The sequence below is a fragment of the Apodemus sylvaticus genome, chromosome 14 (genome assembly GCF_947179515.1).
Source record: "Apodemus sylvaticus chromosome 14, mApoSyl1.1, whole genome shotgun sequence".
Classification (NCBI taxonomy): domain Eukaryota; kingdom Metazoa; phylum Chordata; class Mammalia; order Rodentia; family Muridae; genus Apodemus; species Apodemus sylvaticus.
The window spans coordinates 36518834-36541666 of record NC_067485.1 but is presented as its reverse complement, the minus strand read 5'-3'; the positions used below and the strand labels follow the sequence as shown (position 1 = coordinate 36541666).

The 22833-nt window shown below is 43.8% G+C and overlaps 1 protein-coding gene and 1 pseudogene across 1 annotated transcript in view; both read left to right on the top strand.

Moving 5' to 3' along the window:
• Positions 1-22833, top strand: part of Mboat1 (membrane bound O-acyltransferase domain containing 1) — a 112807-nt gene that overhangs the window by 42355 nt on the left and 47619 nt on the right. Inside the window, exons 2-3 of the mRNA XM_052157288.1 lie at positions 17337-17482; positions 18458-18535. Coding sequence (XP_052013248.1) covers positions 17337-17482; positions 18458-18535 — 224 coding nt within the window. The remainder of the gene's footprint in view (positions 1-17336; positions 17483-18457; positions 18536-22833) is intronic.
• LOC127664986 (non-POU domain-containing octamer-binding protein-like) lies at positions 7251-8637 on the top strand (annotated as a pseudogene).

The window sequence follows — 22833 nt, the reverse complement described above, 5'->3', positions numbered from 1 at the left end:
AAGCTCTCTGGGGATGCAACAGCCTGAGCACCACCCCTGGTCCGTGTTTCTGTAAATCACTGCGGTAAACTCACAGAATTTTTCAAGCTCAATTTGGGTAGAATTCTTCCTCTGGTTGGTTATTGGCACCCATGCGGAATGAAGAGACATTTGCTGAGTCTAGGACAACAATCACATGACAGCCACTCAGAGGAAGTGTGGCCTCCACCTTCTTGAAGGTTTTTGCTTAGATAAAGAGATCATTGCAGAAGAATGTGTTTGTGGACGCTGAGGGTACTATGCAGCAGCAGCAGCAGCAGCAGCAGCAGCAGCAGCAGCAGCAGCAGCAGACTGTTTTCTTGGAACTCAATGAGAGAAAGCTTCCATCAGGAGGTTACTTTAAACTGAGTTCAGGATTAAAGAGGAGAAATGGACAAAGCCAGGGTTGGAAGGTTAGGCAGTTTGTAGAATTATTATAAGTTACTGTTATGATATAAAGGTTTGACAGAAGGATGGTAGGCAGAGGAAGGGAAGTGAATGGGTTTAAGATGGGCAAGATGGGCAGAGGATGCCCAGTATACAGTGCGAGCAGATTGAGTCTATTTAGGTGGGTATAAGCCAAAGTGAAGCAGTCATCTGGTTTGTTAAATGGTGTTTCCTTCAGAACAGCGGTTCTCAATCTGTGGGTAATAACCCCTTTGGCAAACTTCTACCTCCAAAAATATATACATTACAATTCATGACAGTAGAAAAATTAGAGTTATGAAGTAGCAACAAAAATAATTCTATGGTGGAGGTGTCCCCACAACATGAGAACTGTATTAAAGGGTTGCAGCAGTAGGAAGGTTGGGAAGCACTGCCTTAGATAAATAGTGGAGTTGAATAAACAAAAGGAAAATTGTGAGCTGTTCTAGGTGGATTGACATGGCAGAAGGACAGGAGGGTCTCTGCTGGGAATTCAGGAGGGACATCTGAGCTGAGAAGAGAACTCGACAATAACAGCTGGGTTTTGGTGCTGTTGAGGTGATTGGTGACCTCGCTTTTATAACAGAGCAGAAGAAGATCCCAGCATAGGCCTTGGGAGGCAGCAACCTCAAAGGAGAGGAGATAGCAGTGACCAGAAAGGCAAGAGAAGAGGGGCAGGAGAACATGGTTCCCAGGTCAAGAAGAAAGGGCAGAGCCCTGTGGGGCAGCTGATGCTAAGAGTCATTCTGCTCACTGGCTTTGGTCAAGTAGGAGAATGTAGAGCACACAGGTGCTCTGTGGTCTGAGTGTTCTGTAGTTTGTGAATGACAGGTGGGAGCTAACAGTGAAGTCTGATTTTAAAAATGGAAATCCATACTGAGTGTGGTGGACCATGCCTGTAACCCGGGCATGTGGTAGGTTGAGGCAGAAAGATAGAAAGTTCTAGTCCAGCCTGGGCTCCCTGTCACAATAAAACAAACAAAACTACAAATAATTTCATTTTTCCTGTGACTCCTATACAGAGTTGATAAGGTTGGAAAATGAATGCACCCTAAGGAAAAGCTTGCCCACTACTGAAAATCAACTTAATCTGTAGCTGGTAATTGTTGCTTTGGCTCTTGGTCTATGTTGATTTCCTTTTTATTGTACACAAATATTTTGGAGAAAGTGATGGTGTAATGGGAGCTCAGAATAGCTGAGGTCCTAGGGAATACACAGCCCAGTCCCTCCTCTGACAGCCACCCTCCTCCATTCCACAGTGGCCACTGAGCCTTTTGGTCCTTCCATTTTTGGAGATGTGACATTTGTCCTGTATTCCACCTGGCCCCACGAGAGCTTTGTTTTATCAAAACTAGATGGCAATGTATTTTATTTTCAAATTAAGACAAATGAAAATTAATTTTGTTTTGGGACTTTTGAGAATTTCACAACGTTCTGAGATAATTGGTTTTGCCCCCGGGTATTGCGTAAGCCAGGAGCCCTCCCTCTGTTCTCACCTTTGTCCCCAAAGGTCTCACTCATGGCAAGGTCTCAAACAGAAACAATAGTAATCATTATAGTTATGATAGTAATTATTATTGATGGGTATGACTGTCGAGAAACTTACTTTGGAGTAATAGCAATTATCTTAAGGTCACCAGGAAAAAGATTGCCCACAGTTAGTCTCGTTTCTTTAGGAGACGACATAGGTTATGGGACAGAGAAGCCATTTGGGAGCTTGTCCTTTTTGTTTTGTTTTGTTTTGTTTTATTTTTTTCTTTACCTTATTTAACCTCCAATTTACCCAGTGGGAAAACACTGGTGATAGTTATACTGACTGCCTTGTTAGTGACAGGAAACAGCTAAACTCTGTGTGTGTGTGTGTGTGTGTGTGTGTGTGTGTGTGTGTGTGTGAGAGAGAGAGAGAGAGAGAGAGAGAGAGAGAATGTTTTTTATAGGGCACTCACTACCTTATCCCATTATTGATGCTGGTTGGACTCATTTTTAAAATTAATTTTTGCATTTCAAATGTGAATATAAATACTGAAGAATTTAAAAGCAAAGAGGAGATTGGGAATTGGGTTGTGAATGTTGTCTCTTTAAAACACAATTATGAACCCGAATGTCATTTGGGAAAGCTGGCGAGCAATCCGATTGTCTTTTCACACACTGGGCATGCTGGTTACTAAACTGTAGGAGCTTATTATTTGTTAGGTCATTGTGACTTGGGGAGTTCTCTTTATCCTATCCATGAAGGGTTGACCTGTACTAAAGGTTGTTTAGAAAAATGGTAGCCTCTAAGTAGTGCCTCTGAGTGTCTTTCCTGTTCTGTGTCAGAAAAACAGTTCAATGGTGCCAAAAAGAGGCTAGTTGTAACGTCTAAAGTGTGCTACACACTTAATGTCATGGTAGGTGCTATGTCCATCACCTGACATGTGTTAACTCAGTTCCGTGAGAACGACTATACTGACCAACTTTTGTGCATGTATTTTATGTGCGTACATTATTCTCTTATCTGTGTATGTGTGTTTGCATGTGTGAGTCCTGGGAATTGAACTCAGGTCATTAGGTTTGTCAGCAAGCATCTTTAGCTGCTAAGCCCTCTTGCCAGCCCTATTCTCACCTGATAGAGACACAGGCTGCATGATTTAGCTGAGGTTATACCAGGGGATGAGGTGGCTTCTGTTCCACAGAGTCCCTTTTACACTTGTGTCATTGTTTACTGTCTCCTAGTTTCAGCAGATCGAGGAACTGTGTTCATCTTATCTGGGTGATGATTCCTCTTTTCAGTGAGTGCTTGAGGTGTTAGTCTAGTGACCATGGAACTCCCTGGCTGAGGGCCAGTCAGGCAGGGAAATGGGCTCAATTACTAATCAGGAAATTGGAAGTGGTGCCCTTCAGTCTCTCCCCACCTGGTTGAAAACAACTGGGCAGATTCCTCCATCCAGTGCCAGCCACTGGAGGGTATGTGTGTGTGGGGGGAAAAACAGTCTTACTCTTAGGAGTTAAAACTGGCTTCATGTTTGGAAAGCAGAAATAACAGGACTTTGAATTTTGAATAGTTATGTCATTGGATGGAGCTAGGACTTTATCTTACAGCCGGGAATTTACCTGTGAGTAATCATATGTAGGAAAGTGTTCTGCAGGGCTCAGCTTGTAACAACAAAAGCTGTAAGCAAATGAGAAATTGTAAGATGGTTGTGTGAATGCTGTCATGCGCATAGCATCCTGGACAGTTGATACACACACAGTATGCTAGCTTTTTGGAAATAAGACCCAAGAAACTACTACCAGTGACTGAAATATTACTTTAATAATGATGGAACTCTTAGATGACAAAGGGTTTACTGTCTATGTATAATTTGCTAATGACTGCTACCTTCGGAGGATTGAGGATTAAACCCAGGGCCTCATGCATGCTGTGTTAGCATTCCTATTGTTGAACTCTATACCCAGCCCCGCCCCATTCTTCACTTTTTATTTGCAAACGGTATTTTCCCAAGGGCCCAGGCTAGCCCTTGCATTCACTGTGTAGTTCAGGCAGGCCTCGAACACGTGATCCTCTTTGCCGCTGCACCATCAGGCCTTGCCATATGTCTTTACTCTTGAATGGAACTGACTTCTTGTCCCTCCATGTTGGTGCTGCTGAGCAGAAACACTCCTGTGTGGGGATAATGTGCAAGGAGCGTCCGTAGATTCGGGAGTGCTCTGCCTAGACAGGCTGGTTCTCCATGGAGGAAGCTCTTGAGGCCTGGACTGGGCATGCTTGGTGCTTCCCTTTAACTTTTGTTAAGTCACTCCCCCTTCTCTGGTGACTCCTCAGGGCAGTCAGGAAGTAGAATGCATCTTCCTTGTTACAGTTTGGATCTTAAACATCCTCCAAAGGCCGTGATGTTGAGGGATTGGCTGTCAGCCATGGCACTATTGGGTAGCACCTTCTGCATTGAAGGGCAAACGGAGACCTTGGCCCTTCCTCTTTCTCCCTTTTCTTCCTGGCGTCCATTAGGCGAACAAAGCTCCTTCCTCATGTGAATCCCACCATGGAGTTCTGCCTGGCTAAGGACCACTGCTATGGGACCAAGTGATCATGGATAGAAACCTCTGGAGCTGTGAGCCACAAAAACCTTTGTGGCTTGGTTTACCCTCAAAATATTTTGTCACACAAACCAAAAATACTTGGTTTACCCCAAGTATTTGTCACAGCAACCCAAAGCTGACTGATATACCCTCCCAGGAAATGAACTGGAAATGACAGGCTCTCTGTAAAAAAATCTAGGGATCGAGGAATGTTCATTCACCCTCAACCGCCTCACGCTGTGATGGACTCTGCAGCTCTAAACAAAAATACAGGTTAACTGGAGGTGAGCGACTTTGACGTGCTAGTTGCTTTTCTCACAGCCGCCTTGCTGTAGAGGAACCACTTGAGGACGGGAAGCTTACTCAGGTTCACAGTGCAGGAGATGCCGTTCAGCCTGAAGGGGAAGTCATGGCTGTAGAACCAGCTCTGGCTTTGTTGGCAGAAGACTGATTGCTCACGCCACGGTGGAGGACAGAGAGACAGGGGAATCCAGTGCCTCGCTGACGTCTCCTTTCTCTTTTGATTCAGTCTGGATCCCAGTGTGTGGCATGGAGACATACACTCAGGATCGGGCTTTCCCTCTCAGCCAGTCTTCTTTGGAAACACCCTTGTAGGCATACCCAGAAGAGTGCTTGGCTAAAGCCCCAAGCATTTACTAATGCAATCAGGTTGACAGAACTAATCAACACACCGAGATAGACGCCCGCCTTCATAGCTGAGTGGAAAACCATGTGACAGGGTTGTCATTACACCACGACTGTGTGAAGCCAAAGGAGAAACCAATGCCTGCGAATAGAAACCACCTTTTTATATTGAAATTAAATATAGAAAACTTATTAAGGAATGTTCTCAGATCTAGAAGGAAGGAAGGAAGGTGGAAAATGAGATCTTCTCTTCACTATTTAAATCTTCTATTGAAAATAGATTCCTGTCATTTTATTTAATGTGAGGATGTATTAATTTTTATAATAAAATGAAATCAGTGAAAATTCAGATGGCTTCTTATGATGGACTTCACTTAAATGCGAATTTATTTTTTTTTATTTGATGCTTGGAAGAAGGGTGCATGGCACCTCTGTAGAGTTTCATTCAGTCCTGGAAGACAGGGCCGTCGTTTAACTTGTCAGAATGGCCTTATACGCTCCATGTGGATCAGTTTGTGTGTGTGTGTGTGATCCATGGGATATGTGTGTATATGTCCTTGTTTATGTATACACACACCTCTGTATGTGTATGTATTTGTGTCTGTACACAGAGGCCAGAGGTTGACATCAGGTGTCCTCTGTGATGTCAGGCACAGCTGCTGGGCATCCAGACCCAGTCCTCTGCGTTCACAACAGGCACATCATCAACAGAACCACCCCACACTGCCCCTCACTCTTTGTTCATTTGTAAAATTTCCAATCACGCTACGATTCCGTGCAACCTAGAAATACTTCTTTCATCTGAAGTTTAGAATATTTGACGACATCTTCCCATATAACAGTGTTTAAAAACAAAGCCCTGGGCTGGGGGAGATGCCTTAGAAAGATTAGAATACTTGCTAAGCAGGCAGGGGAAACTAGGTTCAAATCTCAGCCTCTATGTGAGAAGCCAGGCCTGGCCTCCCTGGCCTGCTACCCCAGTGCTGTTGAGTGAGTGTCTGAGACAGGAAGATCCCGCTTTGTTTTTAAACCTTCTGTGAGACCTTAGGTCCACAGTGTTCTAAGTCTTCCCTGTAGTGTTCTTCCAGTGTGCACAGCAGAGGATGTGGAGGCGCAAGGCAGTGTAATAAAGGCACCCAGGGTCTGAGCCAGCGCACAGGAAGACCATGTCAAAGAAGGCCCCGTGGTGCCACAGTGCCCAGTCGCCAGGCAGTAAAAGCAGAAGTAGCTGTCTGGAGACTCAGTTTCCTTCCCTAGAGAGTGTGGCCACGGTCTCCACTTCCCCCTAGGAACCACATGAAGGGTTTGGACCGAATCACTGGGAAGTCTGATATATTTTTGTAATGCCTTTAAGCTCCTGCAGCATGTGTTTATGTCTCCTCTCAGCAGTGCGGTAAGTTGAAGCAAGATCTCAGCTTGGTCTGCCTGGTAGAGTCACCCAGGCAAGTTTTATAAGAGAAAGGATGCTCTTCCTCCATTGTGGTTCAGAGTGAGGCCCCAGCATCTGTGAATATTGATTTTTTAAACTTTGTTTTGGGAGGAAACAAAAGTTTTTATTACATAGTGTGTGTGTGTGTGTGTGTGTGTGTGTGTTGCATGGGTTTAGAGGTCAGAAGACAACGTTCTGGAAGTGGTTCTCACTCTCCACCACATGGAGACTGGGAACAGAATTCAGATCATCAGACTTGGTGGTAAGTCATTTGCCTGATGAGCCACCATCTCTGGCCCAAATATCAGTTGTTTTCAATCTTGTTTGAATCAGTTCTTTCAATCTTGCCTATTTTTTTTTTAAGCAGAGTTTCCCAGTATGGCCCTGGCTGTCCTGGAACTCACTCTGTAGACCAGGCTGGCCTCGAACTCAGAAATTAGCCCACCTCTGCCTCCCAAGTGCTGGGAGAAAAGGTGTGCGCCATCACTGCCTGGCAAGTTTTAAATTTTTAATTAAACATTTCCTTTTAAAGATTCCTTTGGCTATCTCTTGGGGTGGTGGAGGCCGTGCAGTGTGTACTTACTCTGAGCAAAGAACTGTGGGCAGAGGTGGTTGGAGTCAGAGAGGACTGGGAGGCAGACACTCCTGTGTTCAAATCGACATCAAGGATGCAAAAATGGAGAACAATAAAAACTTTAACTTGGAGAAGCAGAATTGTATCCCAAGGAAGCACCACCACCACCACCACCACCACCACCACCACCACCACCATCATCATCATCATCAACCACCCCCATCAATACCTGCAAATGGGCAGCAGTCCAGCAGCCAGAATGAAGACTATTGACTTGAAGAATTTTAAGAAACCAGGAGAGAAGACCTTTATCCAACATAGCCATCTCTTTGTGGGTAATCTTCCCCCCTGAGGAAGGAAATGAGGAGGAATGAGGAAACTTTTTGGGAAATGTGGAAATGTAGGCAAAGTTTTCATTCATAAGGATAAAGGCTTTGGCTTTATTCGCTTGGAAATAGGAACCCTAGTGGAAATTGCCGAAGTGGAGCAGGGCAATCTGTCTCTCCGTGGAAAGCAGCTGCGAGTGCGCTTTGCCTGTCGCGTGCATCCCTTACAGTTTGCAACCTTCGTCAGTACGTGTCCAGCGAACTGCTGCAAGAAGCCTTTTCTGTGTTTGGCTGGGGGGAGAGGGCTGTAGCCTTTGTGGATGACCGAGGAAGGCCCTCAGGGAAAGGCATTGCTGAGTTCTCGGGGAGGCCAGCTGCTCGGAAAGCTCTGGACAGAGGCAGCGAAGGCTTCTTCTAATTACTTTTTTTTCAGCCTATGACCGTGGAGCCTATGGACCCGTTCGTTAGATGATGAAGACGGACTTCCAGAGAAGCTGGTTATAAAAACCTAGCAGTTTCACAAGGAAAGAGAACAGCCACCCAGATTTGCAAAGCCTGGGTCCTTTGAGTATGAGTATGCTGTGCGCTGGAAGGCACTCGCTGAGATGGAGAAACAACAGCGGGATCAAGCGGACCGGAACATCAGGGAGGCTCCTGAGAAGCCGAGATGGAGCTGGAGGCAGCACACCAAGAGCACCAGGTTATGCTAATGAGGCAGGATTTGATGAGCTGTCAAGAAGCGCTTCGAAGGAAGGAGGAACTGCATAACCAAGAGGTTCAGAAATGGAAGCAGGTAGAACTCAGGCAGGAAGAGGAACGCAGGTGTCCTGAGGAAGAGATGCGGTGGTAACAGCAGGAAGGACTCAATGGAACCTTCCCTGATGCAAGAGAACAAGAGATAAGATGGGCCAAAGGGCCATGGGAGGTGCTAAGGACATAAACAGTAGGGGCGCCATGCCTCCTGCTCCCGTGCCAGCTGGTACTCCAGCTCCTCCACCTGCCACCGTGATGCCAGACGGAACCCTGGGATGGATCCCACCAATAACTGAATGATTGAGCGTGCTACTATAGTGGAAGGAATTGGAGCAATTGGTGGAACTCCTTCATTCAAAGGTCCTGCTCCAGGAGCTGAATTTGTACCAAATAAACGCCACCGATTTTAGGAAAAAAATTCTTTTGATTCTAGTGGTCAATTGAGATCTTTATCTTAGGGCGGTCTTGTTAGGCAGTTCACTTTAAAGTTTTTGCTTTTGTTTAGTTTTGCTTTTTAGTTTTTTAAGACAAGGTTTCTTTATGTAGCTCTGACTGTTCTGGAACTCACGATGTAGATCAGGCTGGCCTCGAACTCAGAAATCCACCTGCCTCTGCCTCCCAAGTGCTGGGATTAAGGCATGGGCCACCACTGCCCAGATAACTTTACAGTGTGTAGCCCAGCTAATTCATGTGGCATTTAGCTTAGAAAGTGCTAGCACATTTCACTGAATGCCCATGACAAGCCTGTGAATAGATGTATTTTCTCATATAACCAAGAACATGCTGGCAATTCTTTACTAGATGTTGTATTTTATTATTCAATAAGACCGAGAGAAGTTGATTACAGGCTCAGCTGGGTGGAACTGAATAACATGGAAAAATTCAAATTTCATAAAAATATATACTACACATAAATATACACTTTTATGCAATATATATGTATACATGTATATTTTATATTAATATATGCATGTTAATATCTCATGTTAGCCATGTAAACATTATACAAATGTGTATTATCCATATGCACTGCGCGTGCACACACCGACACACAGACACACACAAACACACAGACACACATGCACACACACCCCTGCTAGTGCTAGGGTTATTTTTCTATATGTCATTGATCTAGATATAGTCAAGCCTATAGCATCATCCACAAATGCTCCACCTTCTCGTCCAGGCCTCTCCAGCAACTCCTACTCCCTCCAGATGCCCCGAGTTCTTTGATTAAGACCCTATTCCTACATGAGCCCAAATATCAGTCCTCTTCAATTTTGTTTCTGGAGGAATTTTAAAAATAATTTATTTAACTTTTTCTTTTTTAACATTCTTTTCATTCTAGTGGTCAGTTGAGAGCCTTTATCTTAGGGCAGTCTGTTAGTCTGAGGAGTTTACAGTTAAATTATACAGACTCTGTATCCAAAGCCGCTATGGACGAAGCAGCTTTGGAAGAAGGCTTGCTGGGTGTGAGTCAGGTAGCTGTATTTGGGTCTGAAATGTCTTCCAAATTCCCCCCCCCCTTTTTTTTTCTGAGACCGGGTTTCTCTGTGTAGCCCTGGCTGTCCTGGAACTCACTCTGTAGACCAGGGTGGTCTCAAACTCAGAAATCTGCCTGCCTCTGCCTCCCAAGTGCTGGGACTAAAGGCGTGCGCCACCACCACCCCGCCTCCAAATTCCCATGTATTAAGGTGTGAGGCCTAGTTGGAGGAAGTTAAGTTGCTGGGGCATGCCCTTTCAGGAGATGGTGAGACCCCTGCCCCCTTCTGACTATATCCTGGACCTCATGAGGTAAGCAAGCCTCATACTCCATGATGTCTGTGTCACCTTGTGCCTGAAGCAGCTAAGCTCACTGTCCATGGACCCAACACGTAGACCTTTCTTCTTTTTAAATGGTTTCTTCCAGCTATGTATTATAGCCACAGGAAACTGACTTCACATAAGATGCTGGCTTCTACTTCCAATTCTGAGGCTCAGTAGCCCTGTCACCCAGAATGCTTAGTAGGGTCAAGTTTCTTCATCTGGAAAATGAGGTGTTACTATAGAGATAGAGTGAGAAGTTGAGTTCAGAGTGCTCATTACTGGACTCAGGAGCCAGACTCCCTGAGTCGCTTTTCTTTAAGACAAGACTTTTCATATCCCAGGCTGGCCTTGAACTTGCAGTGTACCCGAGGACAGCATTGAAGCCAGGACTCTGTGCAGGGACTGCATCCGTGAGCCACACTCAAAGCCTTAGACTCCCTGGATTCAGATCCAGTATTGCTACTGACTTTCTGCTGTGTGAACCTTTGATAGTTTCTTAACCCTTTTGTGACTTAATTTCTTTGTCTACCTTATACTTCAAATATCCTCAAGAGTTGTGAAAATGAAAGACTTATTTAGACAGAAAAGTGGGCATGCGTGGCCAAGCTCTGGCCTTGTGCCTGGTACCAGAAGCACTAGCCACACCATCATTATTATTGGCTCTTTATATTGGCCAAGAGAGGCAGTGAATTTGTTTTCAGAGAAGGTGGATGAGAGTGTTTGAAGACAGGGTTTTCACCCTACGTGGTCCTGAATTATATTCATTCTTCTCTGTCTACTAAACCAAGGTATATAAACAGGACTTCTGAGTAGGTTATCCTTGTCCTGGATTAAGAGACAGGATAACCATTTGCAGACATGATGACCACTTGTGCCCATAGTATCCATTTTTAAAGGGATTTCATTCTGAATAGTAAGTAATACAATGCTACATAATATTTTCAGGATGCATCAAGCCAGAAATCTTCAGGTATAATTCAAACTATAACCAAGTATGTGTTGATTGTTTCAATGAGAATTAAGACGGATAATCTCATTTTACTCAGAACTGCTGTAGGAGATGTGGTATTTAAGAATACAAACTCTGGAGACTTGGAGAGTTTCACTCAAAAAACAGTTTTTGGCAAGGTCTTTTAGCCCTGGTAGTATTACTTTAAATTCTCCCTGGACAGTACCTGTGTCTTGCCAGGTGTTGAGGAGCCTCAGTTTAACTTAGTGCTTTTAAAGAGCCAAGTGTTTTCAGGAATTGATATTTTCGTAGTAACTTGGTAGTTATTGGTAGTCTTTGAGATGATTAGATAGTAGACGTGGGTTGTTTTGAATGACAACTGACAGTTGTGGATCCCATGATGTATAATATGCTCCAGTAACTGCTGATTGCCAGGCTGGGGAGATGGGTCAGTAGGTGGATTGCTTGCTACATCAGTGTGGAGAGCTGGGTTCTGTCTTCCAAGAAGCCATTTAAGTCGTGTGAGTCGTACCCACCTATGGTCTTGATGCTGGGGGACGAGACAGTTACATCCCTGGGATTGCCGGCTAGGCAGCTTAAGCAAATTGGTGAGTTCCAGGTTCAGTGAGAGACTCTGTCTGGAAAGATAAGGTGGGGTGTGACAGAGGAAGACACTAGATAGGTACCAGTACATGCACACATTCATGAATACATCCATCTTTAAAAAGTGCTTTTTGTCACTGTTTTCGAGCTTCCGTGTTTGAAACAGAGGCCAAAGGACAGCGAACCTTTTCAACACGTACAAATCTAGAATGAACTATTATGTTTTTGACAGGGATAGTAGCATCTAAGTAGGGCCAGCACTGGGTGGCTCCGTTGGTGGGCATTTTTGCTGTAGCCTCTAGGTAGCCAGCTCTAGGTTATGATATCCATAGCATCCCCTGAAGCCTTGGCTTTGGACTCTGCCTGCTATCTGCCTTATAGGGTAAAAACAGTGATGGTAACTTAACTCATGGCATCGAGAAGAGGCTTTTTATTGGACAGTGTAACAGGTTAGATTCACATGCTGAAGTCCTAACTGCCCTGTGTCTGAGAATGTGACCATGTTTGGAGATGGTCTTTAAAGAGGTGGTGATGAGGACGGGCCATATGGAATCTAATATAGCTGCTGTCCTTATATGGAAAAGCAAGACATTGATACACAGAGAGGAGATGATGTGAGGACACTGAGCAAGATAGTAAAGCTAAGGTGAGAGGCTCCAGAGAAGCCAGTCTCGCTCGCATCCAGGTCTCAGCCTTCCAACTTCCAGAATCAAGATGATCCATCTCTGTTGTTTAACTGGTTTGTGGTACTTTTTTTATGGCCTATAGACATTACTATAGGCAGTCAGCAAAGTTTCTCGAGTGGTATGCTTGGCAGAGAATGGTAGGAACTGAGACAATGGTGGGTGAATGGCGTGTGACCTCTGTGGACGTTGATGTGACTTTAGCCATTGCACTTCACAGTGCTGTTCCTAATTGTCTCCCTGGGTCCAGGGAAGCAGGCTAGTACATAAAGCTGTCAGAACCCTCAGTGTGGTAGTCAGGGTCATTGTCCTCCACTGGTCCTAAGCACTCAATAAAAGACACTTATGTTCAGGATGAAAGGAGATATCAATTGAAAGTTTGCTGGGTTGTAAAATTATGCACATTGATTATCCATCTTTAATAACATTTGCTTATCCACGGGCAGTGGAGATATAAAAACATGTCTTGCTGACATTCCAAGGTGCTGGGAATAAGGGTCTCTTTGACAGTGCAAAGTAGCTAAAGGGTGTGGTACAGACACTTTTTGTTCTGTGGAACAGAAGGAATCACAGTTTGAGCTCCCTTCTGCTTTTTTTTTTTTCTTTTTTCTTTTTTTTTTCTCCTTAGGGAGGCGGGGATGCAGTGCACTGCAAGAGAGCACTGTTTGTGGTGGAACATGACTTTTTCCTTTGAGTCAGGGCCGTTCAATCCCGTTGGTTTTGTCTTGGTGCACATAAAGCAATGCTGCTGAGGAAAACTGTTCCATGCCTGCCCTCTCACCTGCCCCTTCCTGGTATACCACTGAAGAAGGGGAAATAGCTTAGGACTGTTGATATATGCTATCTATTAAAAATAGCGTGCATGCATCTCTTCGATTAGGAGGAAGGCGATATTTTTAGGTCCAGACACAGTTTGTTTTTAGTTGTAAACCATTTCTGTCTCATGAAGACCATGAGACAGAAATCCCCAAATAACAGCTTTCTAGCAGAGTGTGAGCATAGCAGGGGGTTTATTTATGAGCCACATTTGAAAATCGCAGCCCAGCACACCCTGGGCTGGTGGAAGAAACACACACACACACTTTGGGGGTGTGTTTGATTTCCTCCCAGTGACTTGGAAATCTTGCAAGGGCTGTAGAAACTGTGCTTGTGCTGGAGCTGACTCACACCAGCCTTGTGTTTGGAAATCTGATCAACAAAACTGCTGGCCTCTACGCTGTCTTTGTACAGTGGGGTCCACACAATGCTGCACTTGTGGGAAGAGTGTCGTTAGAACTCAAGAATGAAACTGCAGCCCCCGGAATGCCTCTGGAGGCCGGGGCAGCCACGCCTCTGTAGGCCACAGCACTGGAAATATCCTGCTAGTGTTCCATGTAATTGTGAAGGATTTAATAAAAGATCTCACAATACATGCCAGCACATTATCTTTGTCGGTGCTTCCTTTAAGGGGTGGAGTTTAATTTTGGGGGGGTTTGGTATATGTAGAATCCTTTTCACAAAGACAGGGTTCTTGAACGAAAATTTAAAAAAGAAAACAAAACAACAAAACAAAAACAAAACAAAAAATCTTTCTCCTTTCCATGTACCCTTTCTGAAACTGCTTTGACCCTTAGGGTTGTCTCTGCTATAGATTTGTAAAACTCAAGTTAGGAGCTGAAAACACAGAGGCTGACTGGATTCAGGGCTGTATTGCCTCTTCGTGCAGAAGGAGCTCTGGCTACCACGTGAATTCTGGGTGGGAGAGAGACTGGGTACCAGGCTGGCCTGCAGGAAGAAGCTGGGAGTCAGTGTGAAACAGCTACAGTGGTTGGTGAATCCATCCTGTCCTCAGCTCATACACATGTTAAGTTTGGTAGTGTAGACCAGTAGAGATTGCAGGCACTGCTTCAAGTGCTCACATATGTTAGTTTCTTCAGTCCAAAGATGACTTTAGGTGATAGTGAAACAGGGGATTGATCAAATGCTAAGGGTGACAGGCAGGAAGGACGGAGTATGGCTCTTGCTACAACTAGAGATGGATACAGGAACCTCAGTGAAGTTTGGGCAAGCCAGGAACCTTTGTTAGTTCAATGCTTCACAATCACCTTTAGGCTGTATTCTTTTCTTTTTGTTTTCTTTTTTGTTTGGTTTGAGATAGGTAGGGTCTTTCTGTGTTGCTTGGCTGGTTCTAAAACATACCACCCAACCTGGGCTGGCTTCAAGGTGGTGCTAATTCTCCTGCCTCTGCCTCTCAGAGGCTGGAATTATAAATACACACCATTATACCTGGCTAACTTGTGTCATTGATTATTTAGCCCATTGAAAGCTTTCTTTCTCGTTCGTGCCAGTGTTTCACGATGGGGTAAAGGGGCACACAAACACATGTTACTGGGTCCCACCCATGAAGTGCCCTGACTCAGTAGATCTGGGTTCCCAGAAAAGGTACATTTTTAACTGGATTTCAGGCAGTGCTTTTGCTACTGTCCTGAGGACTGTGCTCCAAAGAATATGGCTGTATCCTCTGAATCATTTCTCATCTACAAATGCTCCACATTTCCTGGCCAAATAGAAGGAATGGAAATAATTTCTCTGTGGGCACTTTCTCAAATAAATATGCCGTATTGTAGGCTGGTTGCTGGGCTGAGAGGAGAGAATCTCTCTCTCTCTCTCTCTCTCTCTCTCTCTCTCTCTCTCTCACACACACACACACACACACACACACACACCTTTTCATTTGTTTAGACAGGATCTTTTTTTAAATTTATTTTATGTATATGAGTACTCTGTCGATGTCTTCAGACACACAAGAGGGCATCAGATTCCATTACAGATGGTTGTGAGCCACCATGTGGTTGCTGGGAATTGAACTCAGGACCTCAGGAAGAAGAGTCAGTACTCTTAATTGCTGAGCCATCTCTCCAGCCCCAGACAGGATCTTATTGTGTACCCTGTGGCCAGCCTTGAATTAGCAATTCCCCTGCTTCAGCTCCACTCTGCTGCTTTTTCTGGAGAAAACAAAGTGAACTCAAGTGGAGCTGATGGCCCACCTTCCTTTACCCCTCCCCTCTCCTACCCTCTCCTGCTCCCCGCCCCCAGCACACAGCTAATGAACATTAGTAACAGCTGCTCCACTTTTAGGCTTGGGAAAGTGCTGGTGAAATCCTGTGGTTTCATTCATGACTTAAATTTGTGTGTGTGTGTGTGTGTGTGTGTGTGTTTAATTCTTTGCTGTCTAAAAATGACTTGGTACTGATTTTCATCCTTAATACTTTTAAGAGTTTACATTACCTTTCCAGCTTTTGATAATGGTCAAACCACATCCAGCATGTTTGGGATTTGATTTGCCATAAGTTTAAACTGCAAAGATACATGTTAGTTCTTTTTCAAAAATTAGCTGTTTTTTCCCATGGGTTTTGAGGACTTTTTTTTAATGTTTTTTTTTCTCTTTTTCTCCCTCTTCTTTCCTGGGCTTGCATAGAGAACCCAGGCTGTCCTTGATCTCATGTATGCAACCAGGGATGATGACCTTCAATTCCTGACCTTCCTGCTTTGACTCCCCCCCCCAAACCCAGTGCTGAGTTTTTAGGCGTGAACCACCACACCCAGCTTTTAATGTTTTAGGTAAAATTCTCCATCACTTCTTCTGTCTTTGATTTGACCTATTCTTGTTCCTATTCTTCCTGTCTGCCTGACTCTCCTTTCCCTCATTACCAATGCTGAGGATCAAGTCTAGGACCTCATGCACACAAGATGACTGCCCTACTGCTAAGCCTTGCCCACACCTCTTACCAAATATATTCCTCCAAGATAGATCACTGAGACTTGTGTCAGAGGGCGTGTGCTGTCTGTCATACTTGGCCACAATTGACACTGGAGGTTTAATGTGGGTTGTGTCTCCAGTGTCGCATCTTGAACTTGAAGACATGGTGCTGATTTAAAATACGAAAAGTGGTGTTAGAAAACACTTGATGACCACCTCGGCAAAACCCTGGATTTTTAAGTTTTCAGAAAAAAAAAAAAAGCATTGTTGTGACCAAATGCCTGGTAACTTAGGGAGGAAGTTGGTCATGGTGTCAATGGATCCAGTCCACCATGGGAAAAAGGCATGGTGGGAAGAAAGGTCGTACTATATAGATAGTAAGGAAGCAGAGGGCATATAGAAAGTGGGGCCTACCACCCTCGTGATGTAATTCCTCCAGAGAGGCTCCACCTCCTAAAGATACAACAACCTTCCAAAAACAACACCAGCAGCTGTGGAATCTAATGTTCCAACACATGAGCCTGTAGGAGGTGCTTTACATTTATACCACAGAACAAGGACATAGCAGATAACATACTCTTTCTTTTAAAAGTGTCTGTGGGGATGGGGGTGGGCATCCAAAACCAAACAACCAGTCAACAGACTTCCTTAGAAGTGTTCCTTAGACCAGTGGTTCTCCACTTCCATGGGGGTTGCCTACATATCAGATATTTACATTATGATTCATAACAGTAACAAAATTACAGTTATGAAGTAGCAATGGCAATAATTTTATGGTTGGGGGGTCAGTACCACATGAGGAACTGTTTTAAAGTGTTGTAGCATTAGGGAGGTTGAGAACCACTGCCTTAGACACTAAAATACCCTACTGTGGGCAGGAGAACATTTGAAGGTTTGGAGGAGCTGGAGAAGGGACTCCTGGGTTTATCATTTAATTTCAAATTTTATTTATTTATTATTGATTTATTCTTTATTTATTTATGAATGAATACTTTTACTGCATGTCTGGTACCCAAGGAGGCCAGAAGAGAGCATCATGTCCCCTTGAACTGGAGTTTCTGATGATACAGAGCTTCCATCTCTCACCCTGTGTGTGTGTAGAACTGGGCAATCAGTACTGTTAACCTCCCAGCCTTTGCTCCATCCTGGGCTTTTTATACCATGTGAAGGCTGCATTCTTTTGTTGTTCATCCCTCCTCCAAACAGACACTTAGCTGAGAGCGGAGAACACAAGCTTCAGATGCATCTTGGTATAGACGGCTGAAAAACCAAAAGCAGATCCACACATAGGCAAAACACTGAAAAGGTCTTTCTTCTCTGTCTCCACAGGTTAACTTTGTGGCCTGCCAGCTCTTCGCCTTGTCCGCTGCTTTCTGGTTCAGAATCTACTTACATCCTGGTAAAGCCAGCCCCGAGGTCCGGCACACCTTGGCCACCATTTTGGGCATTTATTTTGTTGTGTTTTGCTTTGGTTGGTGAGTATAGGACTCATAAATTCTAATATTTATTGTTTGGATATTTTGTGATGTTATTCTTGGGAAGAAATGTATGACTTTGTAAAATACCTAATGCAATGAAAAGATTGGTGAGATTGTGAATATCGTAGAAACCAAATTGTAAACTAACAGGGATGTTGCGGGAGCCTTCATTCATGGTAAGGCCTGGAACCAACAATGAGGCTAAGTGTTGAAAGTCTGTTTTTTTTTCTCTTTAAGATTAGATCTCCACAAACCTCCTTGAATCATACAGATGGTGTGCTGTTAGGTTTAATTCTTCCCAACAGGGGACCCTCCCTAATCTTTGCAGATGGTGGTGTGTCTTTTGTCTTCCTGTTGGAGGCTTAGTGTTAGTCCAAAGGTTTCAGTGCAGGTATTAAGACTATGAGTCATTCTCTAACAGATGCAAGATTTAGCTTAGTGTAGACACACCTGCTGACACCGGAAGACTGCAAATACCTAGTCAGTGACACTCCTTAGGGAACATTCTTTAGGCACTAACATTTCTAGAAGTGACTCTTCAAGGAAATTGTGAATTTGGAGAAGGTTCCACAATACTGTCACAAACCACTGGGAAAAGATATATTTGATTTTGAATCAGCCACTGTGTAAAAAAAGCCTGGGTATATTGGGAGTGGGATTTTGATACTGGTGCTTTGAAACTTAGAAAAAATAGCTTTGAGACTTAAAAACATTCCACCCAAAAAGAATTCTCTTTGGGTTTTCAATTTTATATGGATGCAAAACAGATGTAAACATCCCCACTTACTGATTCCAGACATTCCTAGCGCTGCAACTGTAAACTGCGTCCAGGTTTCCTGCTGTCATTTTGAGATACAGTGTTTTGATTCTGTAGAACAATAATTGATGTTCTTTGGAATGGGTGGGTGGGAGTGGCATATCCAGTACGGTAGGTCAGTATGTTCTATCATCTCCCTCCTTTATATCTTAAAGGTATGCTGTGCATCTCTTTGTGCTGGTGTTGATGTGTTATGGGGTCATGGTCACTGCAAGCGTATCCAACATTCACAGGTAAGATCCTGGGGTAGAGCAGTGTACGGGAAGAATTTTGGAATCTTCTGGGGGAAATGTATTTTGCTTGTTCCCCTAAGTGATGTGTCTAAGACTCTCCAGGATGCAAGAGAAAGGAGAGGATAGGAATCTTCAGGAAAAAGGATGTGGGAAAAAGATAAAAAAAAAATCCTTTATGTAAAAAAGACACCAAATGGAATTCAGTTGGAAGAGTGTTTATCTGTATCAGACAGCCTCTAGCTGGGTCCAGCTTAGATAGTCACCACACTGGAGTGTGATGCGGCTGTAGAAAGGATTATGCACACACACACACACACACACACACACACACACGTAGAGATACAGAATGCCATATTTGCATCTCAAAATGAATGTTGAATGAAGGAATCCACCCATGTTGTGTTTTAGAAAGTACAAGGTAATCTGTGGTGGTAAGAGAATCAGAAGCTACTTGGTGTGGGGTAATGCTGGGACGTGGGGCAAAGGTCAGGAAAAGAAGCAGGGTGCTGTGAGGTGAAGTCCAGCCTCAGGCATGGGTGCCATTTTCGGAGCGTTTGCACATGTCAAAAATCACTAATTGTATTCTTTGAATATGTAAATGTGTAATATGTAAGAAAAGTCTTCAGCAAGAAAGAGTGAGGTTTTGCTGTGATGTTTGCTTTTAAGGCAGAGAAGTAGTTTAGTACTTCCTTGAAGTCTGTTGGATCACATGATCAGCAGATAGACTGGTCGTGTGTGTTTTTTACAGTGTCTATCTTTCCTGTGGTCTGTCCAAAATCTCAGTGTTGATTCTGCCTTTTGTGGCCCCTAGAACATTAGGCTTGTTTGCTTGTTTATTTGTTTTTTTCAAGTTTCTTTTATTAAAAAATGTATTTGGGGGCCTGGAGAGAAGGTTCACCCATGTTCAGTTCCTATTATCCACACGTGGTGCACACAATAGCCTATAACTCTAGTTTCAGAGAATCCAGCTTCCCCTTTTGGCCTCCATGGGCACCTGTATTCACAAGCACACACAATTAAAAATGAAGTAACTCAATAAGGATTTATTTTTACTTATATTATGTTTGTGCATGTGTGAGTTTATGTGTCCCTTGTGTATATAGGTGCCTGAAGAGGGCACTGGATTCCCCTGGAACTAGGGCCACAGGATGCTATAAACCCCACGATGCAGATTTTGGGAACCACACCTGGGTCTTCTGTCAGAGCAGCAAGAAATCCGAGTTGCTGAGCTGCCACTTCAGCCTCTAGTGTATTTTGTAAATATAAAGACTTCTATCTTTTGCTTATGATGCATTTTCAGTGTTAAGAAAGATTCTTGGCACAGGCAAGAGTAGAGGCTCAGTAAATATTTGTGGAAGAGCTGGCCGGGGTGCTTTGAATAGATACTTTCAGGAGATGTGTGTTGGCATAGGCCTTTAAACCTGGACCTGGGGAGGCTGAAGCAGGCAGATTTCTGTGAGTTTGGAGACCAGCCTGGTTTGCATAATAAGTTCCAAGACAGCCAGAGCTATGTAGAGCATCTCTGTCAAAAAAAGAGGTCAGGGAGGGAGAGAGGGGAGAGAAGGAGGGAGGGAGGGAGGGAGGGAGAGAGACAGGGAGACAGGGAGAGACACACAGAGAGACAGAGGAAGACAGAGAGACACACAGAGAGAGACAGAGAGAGACACACACACACATAGAGGATGCTTGCACTTACTGTTTTATTGTTTGTTTATGGCTTCTCTGAAAAGACCACCTTCTGGTTTTCAGAAGCCTCTTCATTAGTGAGGACAACACCACACTTGTTAAAAACACTGGCATGTAACTCTTCAGCATAATTATGTAGTTATGATTTTTGGTTTTTAGAGGAAAGTCCTTTATTTTTAAATAGATTTTTAAACTTCATAGTTTTCCAACTTTGTGTCCAAATGAGCCGTGGGGATGACTTCTAATTTCCCTCTCCTCGGGGCCTCTCCTTGAGAAGACAGCATCGTTCTTTCTGGAGGAATATCAGGAAGTCCAGTTTTCTAATTTGAGAAGGAAGAATTTGATAATTTCTTTACACAATATGTATAATGCTTGTGTGTGTGTGTGTGTGCGCCTTGAGAGTCATGTTGTGATGTGTATGTGGGTGTGTGTGTGTCGTGTATGATAGCTTGTCTTTTCTTAGACATGCTTTTAGATGACTAACGGTAATATTACACTTTATAGCACATTTCCGTTTCCTTTTTCCAATGTCACATTGTTTTTCTTTTATTATTTTTTATTTCTAAACATTTTGATGCAGCATGCTTTGTCTATTGCTCCCCTTTCCCAGCTCCTCCAAGATCTCTGCTCCCACCTCCTTACTTCATATTCTTTCTCTTAAACAGTCAGACAAAGCAGGAGCAAAACAAAACAAAAACCAAACAGACAGAAGACCACATGGATTCTGTTTCGTGTTAGGTATCACTGGTGTTCCTGAGCACATGGTCTGCCACCCGAGGCATGTGGTTGATTAACCCGCGTCTCCCACCAGTCATCAACTTGGAACAGCGTCTTGGTTAGAGGTGGCACTTGGCCAGCTACCTACCCATGACAATCTCTCAGCACTTCCTCATATTTACCTGACACTGGTAGGGTGCACTCTGGTTTTTAAGGGGTCAAAACCTTATCTGAGCCCTTGTTCCACAGCAGGCCTAGATTTCCATGTTCCATTCCAGAGTCTGGGAATGGGACGTTCTAACCAAGGTGGAGCTGAGCGGTTCACAGACAGTACATTTCACCACAGCCGTGTTGTGGTAGCAGAAAGCTCTCCATGAGAGTGAAATGGGAGATGCCCAAACCCGTTCTTCCTCTTTCTGTTTGCTTGAATGGTTGCCAGTTTGCAGAAGTAGGGAGTGGTCCAGTTCCCAAAGGAAGAACTCCATGTAGCTATAAAATGTGTCCCAAAGTTGTTTCCTCTGACCTGTTTTAGGGAGAGAACAAGAGGTTGGGGTTAGGAAATGTGAGATCCGGGTAGATGGGGGAGCCTCCCTCTGGATTAGCTTTCCCATATTCCCACGAGGAGCAGAGTTTGTAAAAGTGTGGATGATGGTTCCTTTCTTTTCTTTTTAATTAAAAACAGTTTATGATTATTTCCGGTTGGTTATAGATAACTTTGTGTGTGTGTGGGGTGGGGCACATGAACAAGTATGCATGCATACACATATGCATGGACTAGAGCAGAATATCAGATATCTTCCTCTGGTGCTAGACACCTCACAGCCTTGAGACACTGTCTCTCACTGAATCTGGGAGCTCACTATTTTTTGTCTAGGCTTTCTCTCCACAAGGCTTCCAGGATCTGTCTGTCTTTGCCTATAACTCCTAGGGTTACCGTCAAGGACAGCCGTGATCAGCTTTTACATGGGTGCTGGGGTTTTGAACTCAGGTCCTTATGCTTGCATAGCAAACATCTTACACACTGAGCCATCTCCCCAGTTCCCTTGAATGAGAATTCTGAAGACCATGAGTTTATGATCCTCTCTGAATGGTTCTCCTTTTCATGTCCAGTGCTGAGAGTTCTATTTTGTAGTCAAGAAGAGATACGCAGAAGGAGTATTGGCTGCTGTCTGCAATGAACCCATTTCTGGCCTAGCTGTTACTCAGGGCATTTTAGAGAGTTCTTGGGGTATAACCTCTGTTTTCATCCGAAGTTACAGTATTAGGCAGGAAGCATGGGTGTCAGCTTGCTCTTCTTGGGACTAGCTTAAGCAGATCTTGTTAGTATCTTCTAGGAGGTGAGCGTTGGTGATGTAGTTAATTGAATCTGGAGCCCTTGCTTTATGCTATATCCTAGCCTAAACTCTTTTTAGTGTGCTGCATTATTCTAAGTATGTAGTGATTAATGTATCAGTTGATATTTGATTTCATTGCTAACACAGACCTTCTAAAACAACTGTGTAGGATATAGATTTTCTTTTATTATTTGAATTGAGGAGATGAATGCTTATGTAAAGAAGTGTAGGTTGATTATTTTTTTTTATATATATATATATAAGTAGAAGACACCCAGCCAGGTCAACATGAGAACACTACCAACTGTTCTGTCCCAATCTCTGTCATACTCCTCTTTCTAAAAATAGCCACCCTGCCAGTTTCTCATATCACAGATAACTTTAATGAGTGCTGGGGTTTGCTCCCTTATTATTTGTGTTCACAATATGTCTTTTCTTCACCACAGAGGATTCAAGTCCAGCCAGGGCAAGAATGCCCTGCCCTGATTTGTTAGGATTCAATACTTCAAAACCTGTTTTTGACAGCTGTGGTTTAATTGCAACCACCTCATTGAATCTGTT